At 42.0% G+C, this 10,873-nt stretch overlaps 1 protein-coding gene across 1 annotated transcript; it reads right to left on the reverse strand.

Annotated features, from left to right (window-relative positions):
• Nucleotides 1–3,187: 3,187 nt before the first annotated feature.
• ptger4a (prostaglandin E receptor 4 (subtype EP4) a) lies at nt 3,188–10,009 on the reverse strand. Its single transcript, XM_088419347.1, has 2 exons — nt 9,075–10,009; nt 3,188–6,138 (listed from the first exon to the last, which is right to left on the reverse strand). Exons 1-2 carry the CDS (start codon nt 9,858–9,860, stop codon nt 5,593–5,595), a joined length of 1,332 nt encoding a protein of 443 aa, XP_088275473.1. The 5' UTR covers nt 9,861–10,009; the 3' UTR covers nt 3,188–5,592.
• Nucleotides 10,010–10,873: the final 864 nt, after the last annotated feature.

Here is a 10,873-nt window from a genome sequence, read left to right on the forward strand (position 1 = left end):
GACTTACATTTCACACAATGGAGCAAATAATGAAGTAGGCATTAATGGTAGTGATAATGAAGTACTCATAAAGGAATAGACTCACATTCTGAACATTTTATGGAGTGGATGGAGTAGCCTGATGGCAGAAGTTCAAACAGGTTGTGTTGTGAGTGAGTATTGTCCCTGATGAGGTCGTGTGTCCTCCGCAGAACCCTGGTGTGGTAAATGTCCTGCATTGAGAGGAAGGCTGCTCCACAGATGCGCTGTGAGGTCTTGATCACCTGCTGGAAAGCCTTACTGTCTGGTGCTGTGTGACTTGGATGGAAATGAATGCGCTGCTCCTCTGTCGGTAGTCCATGATGTCTTGAAGTCCTTCCTACATGCGTCGAGGGTCAGTGGTGGGATATTAATTCTCCAGTTCTGCCTGTGCTGTCTCCTGGCCTCTCTGATGGCTTTACTCAGGTCTTATCTGGGCGTTTTGTAGTCCTCGGCGGTGCCTGAGACTGTCACGTCTGAGGGAGATGAGGCTCAAAGAGTTCATCCTCCATCAGCTAGGTTTCAGTGAAAGTGTAAACGCAACACTCTCCGATCTCATGGTGAAGGCTAGTCCAGGTTCTCAGCTTGCCGATCTTATTCCCGAGGGAGTGTACCGTTGGCCTGGTAGTCCTAGCTTTTAGCCTAGCGTGTAGGCCTCCACTCTTTCCTCGTTTCCGCCTTGGTCGTTTCGTTTGGTGGCTGCTCAGTTCACCTGAGGCCGGAGCTGCTGCATGGTCCCGAAAGCCCAAGTCCGTGAGGCTGAATGAAAGTTTGTGATGAGCTTGACTGATGTTAAGAAGTGCCTTCTACTGTTGCTTATGATCGCGCGTGAGTGCCAAATGTTCAATATGAACAATAAGGCAAAAATACAGTAAATAAGAAGAAGCATTTGCAATGGGAGAATGAAACAGTCGTCTGGCGCAGTGGGCGCCATCTTGCATAATAAGCAATAGTCATCTGATTTTGTGGGAACTTAATGAGGAACACGACACTGCTTTGAAACCTTTGGAATAACTCTCTTCACAAGATGTTTATTTGTGAGGGTTTCACAGTCACAAGGGTAACAAATTCCTTGCCTGTAGCTACACTCTCGCTTATCTGTTATCATGGGCTGAGTGTCAGCCCATGATGAAAGATCAGCCCGTGATGAACTGTGCTGATATTACTCAGAAAAATAAATAAAGGACTTAAAACTTTTTACTCATCATCTGACATCCCTGCCACTGCCAGCTTGATCATATAAGAACTGCCTCCGTTGCGTACACTTTCCCTATAATGCACCATTACAGAAAAAAAAATATCAAATAATAATATACTACTGCAGCTGTGCAAGTTAAAGAAGACCACATTTTCATCTGTTTTTTTTTAACTGTCAAACCTCAAAAGTAACGTTTCCTCACTGTTTCTTTTCATCCAAACTATAGAAATATATATCGTGTTAATAAATAATAATAAATATATATAATGATAAAACTAATATTGGAAAAAACATTAAGTCATGCGAAAAAATACATTGGAAAATCCTTAAAAAGCAAAACGAACTGAAACTTATGTTTATAAAACTATAATCACAGTGAAATGTCTTTTGTTTTCATCTGTGTTAAAATGATGCATGAGATTTTGTAGTTGATTTGAAATGTACAGTACTTTGGCATTGCTCTCAGTCTACACAGAAGAAGAAAGCTTAAACAATTGTTTGGCAGTTGGCAGTTAACTTTATCACACATTGGGAACCTCTTTCTTTCATCCTGCACTTGACATGCCGTAAATATTAGAAGAAAACTCAAACTAATACTGAAGCATAGCTAAACTAAAACGATTTTGAAGAATCCTAAAAATAAGAATGAATAAAAACCAACAAACTTCTAGGTGTGTACTAAATATGACTAATTTTAAGCATTCATTACACATTGCAGATAGTTTGTTTCATCTGATGCTTTTATGTCAAATTATACCCTCAAGGAGACACTTATCACTTCCTGCATCAGCTCTGTTGTCTGTGTTCGTGTTGTATCTGCTCAGTGGGCAACGGTTAAGCTGTAGCTGCAGGTGTGCTCTGCAGTTCGTCACGGTGCGGCAAATGTGACAGAAACGCCAATCGCTTATGTTTTCCGGCCTGCTGCAGTAAGCCCTTTCCTGTCTTGTTGCGCATCGCACCAGCTCTTTTTGCGCAGCGTGAGCCCCGCATGTGCCAACAAATGCGCATTTCGGGACAGTGTGGTCAAACTGTGCCGTCGGTTTCCACAGCGTATGCAAAGTCACCTGCTCAAAGAGACGGTAAGCGCACGCCCATTTGAAAACAGATCCAATTACTCACAAGGGGAGCGGACATGGTGTCCTCCTCCTTTGCATCACAACATGACACTTGAATTTCACTCATGTGGTGTCTTCCCAGAGTCTGCAGGATTTTTGTTTCAAGCCAAACCATTGCTTGTTTAAGATTATTTGCGAGGACGCTGAGCTTCAGACGTTGTTTATTATTCCAGCGCTTCAACTTCCCCTCAAATGTTTCCATCCGTTTTTCAAAAAGTCTGCTTTTGTCTTATCTGTGACGCATTAGGCATGAGCTGTAATGAGCAATGTGATGGGCCTGTTACCGCCGTTTATTTGTGGATTTAATCGTAAGTATGTTTGCTTGCTCTTGTCAGGGTCATCCGGCGAATTGCTGATGAAAGCTTGAAAATGAGCTCAGAAGCAGGAAGAGTAATGTGAGAATTTTTAGCGCTTCCTCTTTATGTTGATACTATATTATGACAGATGGACCATATGTCTTGCACAACCTATAGGACCTGTGAGCACCTCTCTTCTATAACTACATGCAGTAATTTGTCACATTCTTCCAGGGAAACAATTTAACAGCCTGATCAAGGAATACATTAAAAACATTTAATGAGCGAACAAATCAACTTTTAATATTCTATACAAACTTGACAAGTATGTTTAGACTTGTATTTGTTTGTACTTTAAGAAGGAAAATAATGCACCACTATGCTTTACTATCTGTAACGAAGTTGAAAAGCTAAGTTGACTACATGGTAGAGGCCAAACAGAATATCATTTAAATCACACTGTACAACATTATATGCCATGATAGGAGCCTGCAATATCATTTTCAGTTTATAGCAACAAGTAAAATGGAGATGGAGGAAAACAGATTGGACACCCCTCATTCAATGTGTTTTCTTTATTCTCATGACTATTTACATTGTAGATTCTCGCTGAAGGCATCAAAACAATCAACGCACATGTGGAGTTAGGAACCATCAGTCGTAATTTGCAGGAGCCTGGTAAATAAACAGCCGGCAATGCTATTAAAATTCATATCATGGCAAGACCCAATCAACTAACTAAAGAAAAATGAGAGGTCAACATTAAGAAATTGAATTACAGTGTCCAACATAGATAAACAAGCAAGGAAAGCAAGGAAAGTGTGCAAATAAAGCAAACACTTAAGAAATGTTTCAGAATAAATGGAAAGGACTTGTACCAACAGTTTGAACATATAAAAAATGACTTTTTCATTAGTCTCCATTTTCTAAGCGCAAGGGATGAACCTGTGAATTATAGTAGTGCCCCCCCCCCCCAAAAAAAAACAAAAAAAAACCCCACAAACCGTTGGGATCATTGGGATAATTTTTTAAATCTGAAACACAATGATTTATTCGATGTTATGAAAAAATGGAGATGCTTTTCATTTTCATTATTTTTATGTATGTTTAGGCGGTTGTTGCCTTAGGATTTTGGCATGAATGATTTCATTCCAAACATCATCCTCCATCAGCTTGACTGGCGTCCATTACAAATGTTATAAAAACCATTGAAAACTCAAGGCTAAGCATAAATGCACCACATGTGGAAAAATATTGTCAGCAGGCCCATATAAATAATTAGGTGTCACAAAGAGGAATTTTTTTGTACTTTCTTCAGATATTTGAGATGAAATGTTGCCATGGATTCCAGCAGACACAAAGAGGAACAGTTGTAGTTGACTACAAAAACTAAAACTGCACACTGCACATTAGTCATGGGGCTGAAATAACACATCCTTTCGAAAAAGAAAAAAAAAGGAGGGGGGAGGGTGTACAATAGTATGCAAAACAAAGAGAGCTCCCAGCGGGATCACATTCACTATTTCTGCTTCTGCTGACCACAAATTGGTGAATCAGCTCCTTCCAACTTTTATTTCAATGTTTGATCACATCTAGGTCAACTGAAAAAGCTGTCCAAAAATGATTGCAACAAGTTAGCCTAAAATTAGCAAGGGTGTCTTTTCCCGTCACTTAAGTGACAAGAAGCGGCTCATCACTGTCGGAATCATTTTGAATATAAAGCCAATAACAAAAGCAGAGATGAGTGAGGTAGCTAAGAAGCAGACAGCTCATTTTTCAAAAAGGGCCTTTGCCGTGAGGTATTGTTGGTTGGACCATCATTGTTTTTAATGAGCAAGTTTACACACCAAACTTCCATGGAACATGTGTGGATTTCTGTCCACTAATAAGGAGCTATAACTAAGACACAATGAGGGACAATCAAACACAAATATGGCACTCTGCAAGCAGTGTAGTACCCTAGTGGTTAGCATGTGTGCCTCACAATTCATGGGTGCGCCGGTTCTTATCCCCACCTTCCCCGCGCTTAATGTGTCTTTTTCCAAAGTACTACAGCTTCCTCCCACACTCCAAAACCCAGCATGTTAAACTCTATAGGCCTGAATGGTTGTCTAAATTTGTCCTGCATCTGGCTCGTAAACAGCTATAAGAAAGATGAATGGATGAAGCTTTATGATTTTTTCCCGTTTTTTATAAACATTTGTATATTCTCATTTTGTTTTGTTTTTGTCATGAAGAATCTCCTTCACAAAAATGTAAACAAACAAAAATTTACTTTTTTTTTTTTTTTACAGGTTTATAGAAATGTTTGTTGGCTGAATTACGACGCAACCGTACACCACAACAATCCTAATTAAACAGTCACTAGCTAAAATACAGTCAGATAGACAACTACAATGCTACAGAAATTTTAGAGGAATGTCTTTGTTATTTTTGAAACAAAAAAACTGTTAACCATTACTCCGCAATTCAATTGTAGAGCGGTGGAATCCCCTCCATCTCTTGCTAGCAGGAGCTGGCTGCTTCGTAACAAATGGACGGACAAACGAGCACATACGATTTTCCCTTTTTTGCCACCGAGTCAGGACACAACCATTCAACCCTTGCTCCTGGGTCAAAAATGTCAGGATTCAAATGATGGCGTTCTGTCCTTCCAATGCTAAGAACTGAACCAGAAAATGGTTGCCAGCTACCAAATGAACGGACAATGAATTTTCCCTTTTTTTTTCAGCGTTGATCCTGCGCGTATTAAAATTCAATTTTAGCTCATGTACCGACATCAGGGTTTTGGGAGTTGGTTCAACCTGTTAAACGACACACTGGAAAGTCAGCATTCCAGACTTTTTTGTTGTGAATAACAGTGCTAAAGTCTTCATTGTTAGCATTATTTTTCCTGACTGATTGCCTGTGAGATATGACTCAGTTCTTCCTTCCACATGGTCCCCATTTTGAAGTGAGCTCAAGTTCAGATGCATTTTTCCTCCGTGGTTACTGACCTGAGGGACACCTGTAGTCCGGGGTCCTTAGCTGGGGAAGCCTTGGGGTCAATGAGCACACTGCCCCCTTCTGTCCTTGGGGGCACAATGCCCTGCTCGCACGACGTAGCCCATAAGGGGCTTTCCTCTTTTCGCTTGTCACAGCAGCTCCCGCCATGCACCTCCCTTCCCTGAGCGAGGAACAAGAAAGTCTGGGAGCTTATATCCGGAACGTCGCCGGACACCAGCGAGTGCGAGTCTCGCCTGAGAACGGCCGAGGAAAGAGGACGGGACGCGAGGTCCGTGCAGCGGAAGTTGGCCGGGTTGGTCTTCTTCTGGCTCCTGGCGTCCATCTTGCAGAAGAGGCACTTGATGTTTTTCACTAGATGGCCTACGACAGCCTTTCGCAGCAGGATGTAAATCCATGGGTCCAGGATGGGGTTGAAGGAGGCGAAGCGTATGGCCGTCAGGTCGGGGTTTTTGTCCAAGCGCCGTTCAACCGGAGTCTTGTAGAGCTGGTTTAGAAACACTTGAGCCTGCAAAGCGAGAAAGGAGAAGAAAGATTTCAAAACCAAAAGTAAAAAAGATGCCCAAAACAACTGTGAGGCGAAGCCTGGCGCTGCCCTGCCAGTAGATGTCAAACAAAAAAGTCGCAAAATGCAAAAAGAGGAATTACAGATGCTGACAAATAACCCCACCCGCCCGCCATTTGAGATGTTCGGTGAGATTTTTAAGAAAGATATGTGTGCTTGAGTTTACTGATACAATTGCCAAAATTCAGTGTGCAAATGACGTTTATAATCATGTGCTTGGTTCTAAATATTGTTGAAAATAACAGCCAGTTAATTTTTCATCTATTTAGTTTTTTTGGTATTGAGCCGACTCATTTGTACAGTCAGTGTATGAATTAATTGGGACTTTTTTCTTAAAAGGACAATGTGTAATGAGACCATTTTTCATTACAGGCAGCAGAAAGTGCTGCATTTGCTGCATTGTCCGTAGCTACAACAGACATGGCAGCCTCTGGACGAGTGCCACCTCCCATATAATATAATTTAATGATAACTAGATATTTAAAACATAGTGTTGGTCATTAAGAAGCCATTTATTTGCAAGTTTTTGAGATTTGCAATCATTTACTTGTATCCTTTTTGATGAGAAATGGTCTAAATCCTACGCATTGTCCCTTTAAAAAGTACCTAGATGATGGTATTTTTCCACTTTCCACAGTTATATATATATATATATATATATATATATATATATATATATATATATATATATATATGCATATAAATTGCACTTGGTGATTTAATTTCTTATTAAATATGAGTTTTATGGTACAAATATAATTACGCAGGAATATTTAATGAAGCCGTGCCTCTCATCGCGTAGCTGACTCGTCTCCTTCATGACGTCATTCAAATACCGGCCAGCCATGAAACATCCATCATATTGACTTATCCTAGCGAGGAGATAAGTGTCTCCTTGAGGGTGTAATTTACATAAAAATCATCAGATGAAACAAATGAAGTGTAATGTCGTGAAAGGGTGGCATAGCGCTGGAGCCTATCCCAGCGGAGTGCATGAAGGAGCCAAAACAAGCGTTTTACGGGCATTAAAATGTAAAACAGTGTCAAGAGGCCACACTCACTAAGAGCTGTCCCTCCTATCAAATCGTTCCTGTAGGAAACCAGTATTCATACCAATACTTTTGCCGGTGGATGAATGATTTACTACTAATGTTGACTGTCTGGCTGTGCGCTCCCAAACAGACATTTTGGCCACTTTGGCATGTTCTACAGTAAAACGTTGTAACAAATAAATGAAACATTGCTGTTCACTTGGCCGACCCGGTGCAAAAATTTCTCCTCCTCAACTTCGAAATCTAAACAAAACCAAAAAAGATGGAGAATGTCAGCGTATTTACTCTTGCGTGGGTGGTACGAGCGCTTGCTATCGTCATCAGGCCTCTCGCAAGTCATGTTTACCTGCTCGGGGTGGACCGGTGCAGAATAAGTAAGGAAAGCTTAGATATGCATCAACAACACACTTTAAGGGTGTTTAGGGTAAGAAATCAAGTTGAACTTCAATGATACGGTTCCTTTATATCATTTTCTTACTGTGTCTGCTCAACTTCCCAATCTACTCAACAAGTGACTTCTTAAAGATCATATGAACAATATTTCATCTACAGTGGACTAAAGTAAAATCTGTGATTTTGTTTCAGTTATGGTATATTATTATGAATCTCTCTTTTTTGACAAGAAAAGACTAGACAACAATTGAATGGAAAGACTGACAACGATGGGGTTGACCACAATGAAGCCAAACCATGTTTACCAAGTTCAAGGGTGAGAACAGGAAACGTATCTGCCCTTGATGACAACCGCAATGACATTGTTAAAAGTAAAATGTAATGTTTACTGTTGGCGAAAATGCAACTTGTTGTTCAGTTGGATATAAATTTAGGTAATGCTATTTGGACCTTTAAGATGTCTGTGTTTGGTTGTTTGGCACTTTACAGGCAGGTGCGTTTGAGCAAGACCAATCATTCCGTTTTGATTGACTGAAATCTTTCAGCCAAATTCCATTATCAAATACCTTTGAGAATTTGTGTTGGCTCTTTTAATGAGTTAAGGCATATACAGTATTTTACATGAGCACCATCTCAAAACACAGTACCAAACAAAACTGTCAAAAATACATGCACTTTAAAAAAAAAGAATAAAACAAAACGATTCATAATTTAACTGTTAAATCTGGTCTTATTTATAGAACACAGAAGTGTTATTTTGTTACATCTAACTATCAAAAATGTCTAGATCAGTGTTTCTTACCCTTATTGGATATATTAAACCCCTGAAATTGAACATGCACATTGACTGAACGCTTCATAATTGGATACCTACATTTGTCACTGCAAGTACTGTGTAAAACAGCTTTTACGGAAGCGCACACACACCCTCACACTGTGTGGCATGAACTTTCTGTCAAACCCCTCACACTGACTCCTCGAACCCCAGGGATTTAATCGAACCCAGGTGCGTTATTTGCAAAATAGAATGTGAGTATGATGAGATAGGAGTGCCGTGGGGAACCATACAATTTCACTTTATCTATACATGAGCTAACATACAGTAATGTTTATTTATTTTGGCAAGTAGAATAATAACTGACTCTTCTGTTAGATGGCAGAAAAAAAACAATGAACTTGTGCATGAACCTAATGCAATTCATACAACAGAATAAGACACGGTCGTTGTGTTCAGTTCCTCAGGGATTCACTGAGACCATTATTTTTCATGTTTTATGCATTTTGTGGCAATTTTGTTCGGCGTATATGAGGCTGCTCTCTGGCTCAATGTATGTTGGGAAACGCCGGTCGAGGAAGGGCGCTAGGAATAAGTCCGCGCTATGTCCAAACGGCTTGAAAGGGGTGCGTAAAGCGCGCGTAAAGGCGCCAACTCACAACAAGCGGAATGGAGCAGATGAGCACCACCGCCGAGGTGCCGATGAGCAGGATAACCATCTGGATCTCGGCAGCGGCCAGGCGCCCGAAACTGCGGCCCCTCCTGCGGGAGTCCGAATTGCTGCGTCTCAGGTCGGTGCCCAGCGACGTCCTGCGCACGTAGCGCCGGTGCATGCGCATGAGAGCCCCGCACACCAGCACGTTGCACAGCACCGTGGCCAGGATCAGCACGGAGCTGAAGCCCGCGTACATGAAGTTGAAGGCGGCGTCGCTCGTCACGTTGCTCCGCCACTCCAGGAAGCACCAGGTCTGCGGGTACTGTTGCTGCACGCGGCCGAAGCCCACCACGGGCAGCGCGCAAAAGAGCGCGTTGGACACGTAGATGGCCAGCAGGGTCAAGCCGGCCAGCTTCTGGTTCACGTAGTCGTTGTGGAAGTACGCGTGGTTGATGGCCATGTACCTTTCCACGGACATGGCGCAGATGATGCTGAGGCCGGCCAGGGAGAAGAAGATGAGGGTGAAGCCAAAGTATTGGCACAGGGGCTCCCCGCCGGGCCAGGCGCCCTTCACGTAAGTGGCGATGGTTACGGGGCTGGCCAGCAGCGTGCCCAGCAGGTCGGTGACGGCCAGGCCGCACACCAGCGTGTAGAAGGTGCTCTCCTTCTGCTCCCTGCGAGACTTGCACAGCACCGCGATGGCGATGACGTTGCCCACCACCCCGAAGATGAACATGATGGACGGGATGGTGGGGATCATGGGGCGGCCCGCCATGGACTGCTCCGCCATGCTCGCCGAGATGCGACCTCGTTTAGGAAGGAACTTTCTTCACGCGCCGGAACCTCGGTTCGGCGGCGGAACACCTCCGTGGCATCGTCTTCAAAGTCCCCGACTTGCTTGAGGACAGGCGAGCATCCGCGGTGAGAACTTCGGCGCGAGTGAGCTGAGGGCAGGATCCACGCTGCGGTGACTTGGTTCAAACGTTGGCTCGAGTCCCTCCCACTTGTGTCAAAAGAGGAGAAACACCTCCCACTGGGAGTATAGGTAGAGCAGCTTATTTTGTACATTGTTTTCGTCTCGATTTGACTTCATGCTCAGGTGAAAAAACATTTGAAATGGGCTACATGTAGCTGACAATAAATATTACCATTATTTGTATTAATCAGTGCAGTATTTATAATATCAAGAGTCCTCTGCTGCATTTATCTATCGAGTACTCAGAAAAAAGGAAGTTTTCTTTTTTGTTCTTTTTTACATGTTTTGCTTGCAAATTGATTAACAAGGTTCTCAATAAGTTAGGAATATTCTCAGTGACTCAATGGACTCAGTGGACTCAATTTGATAAATTGCAGTAAACGAAAAATATTTACACAGACCAATTATTTTATGAAATAACAGGGTATTAACTATGAATATCATAAAGCAACTAAATCAGAAAAGTGAGAATGGATAGTAAACTAAACTAAAACTTCAGAACAAGTAATTTCGCATATTTAGTTTTATTCATTTTTACATAGGTCCATATTATAGATCACAACTCAGCTTGCAAATATCACATGGCCAAACTCAGAAAACCGTTGAGCCGTGATTGGTCTTTGCCTGAGCCCAGAGCAACTGCAATGTCGTTTGCATGACAGGTGGCAAAATGGCCGCCCCCTGAGGGAGATAGAAACACGTGTATTTTATTACATATTCATATTCCACAATTGCAATACTAATCAGAATGTCATGTTTCGACTAACATACTGAAAGTACGTAAAATATGCAATAAGGAAAAATTTGACCTGACGCTTTAGGTATCA

The sequence above is a fragment of the Hippichthys cyanospilos genome, chromosome 1 (genome assembly GCF_059441005.1).
Source record: "Hippichthys cyanospilos isolate Australia breed blue-spotted pipefish chromosome 1, RoL_Hcya_1.0, whole genome shotgun sequence".
NCBI classification, from domain to species: domain Eukaryota; kingdom Metazoa; phylum Chordata; class Actinopteri; order Syngnathiformes; family Syngnathidae; genus Hippichthys; species Hippichthys cyanospilos.

What these genes read in the sequence shown, in the direction of transcription:
- ptger4a (XM_088419347.1), bottom strand. Translation starts at nt 9,860, where the DNA reads ATGGCGGAGCAGTCCATGGCGGGCCGCCCCATGATCCCCACCATCCCG. An exon ending in TCTGCTCCATTCCGCTTGTT is followed by an intron (nt 6,139 to 9,074) that starts GTGAGTTGGCGC and finishes CTCGCTTTGCAG; the next exon opens with GCTCAAGTGTTTCTAAACCA.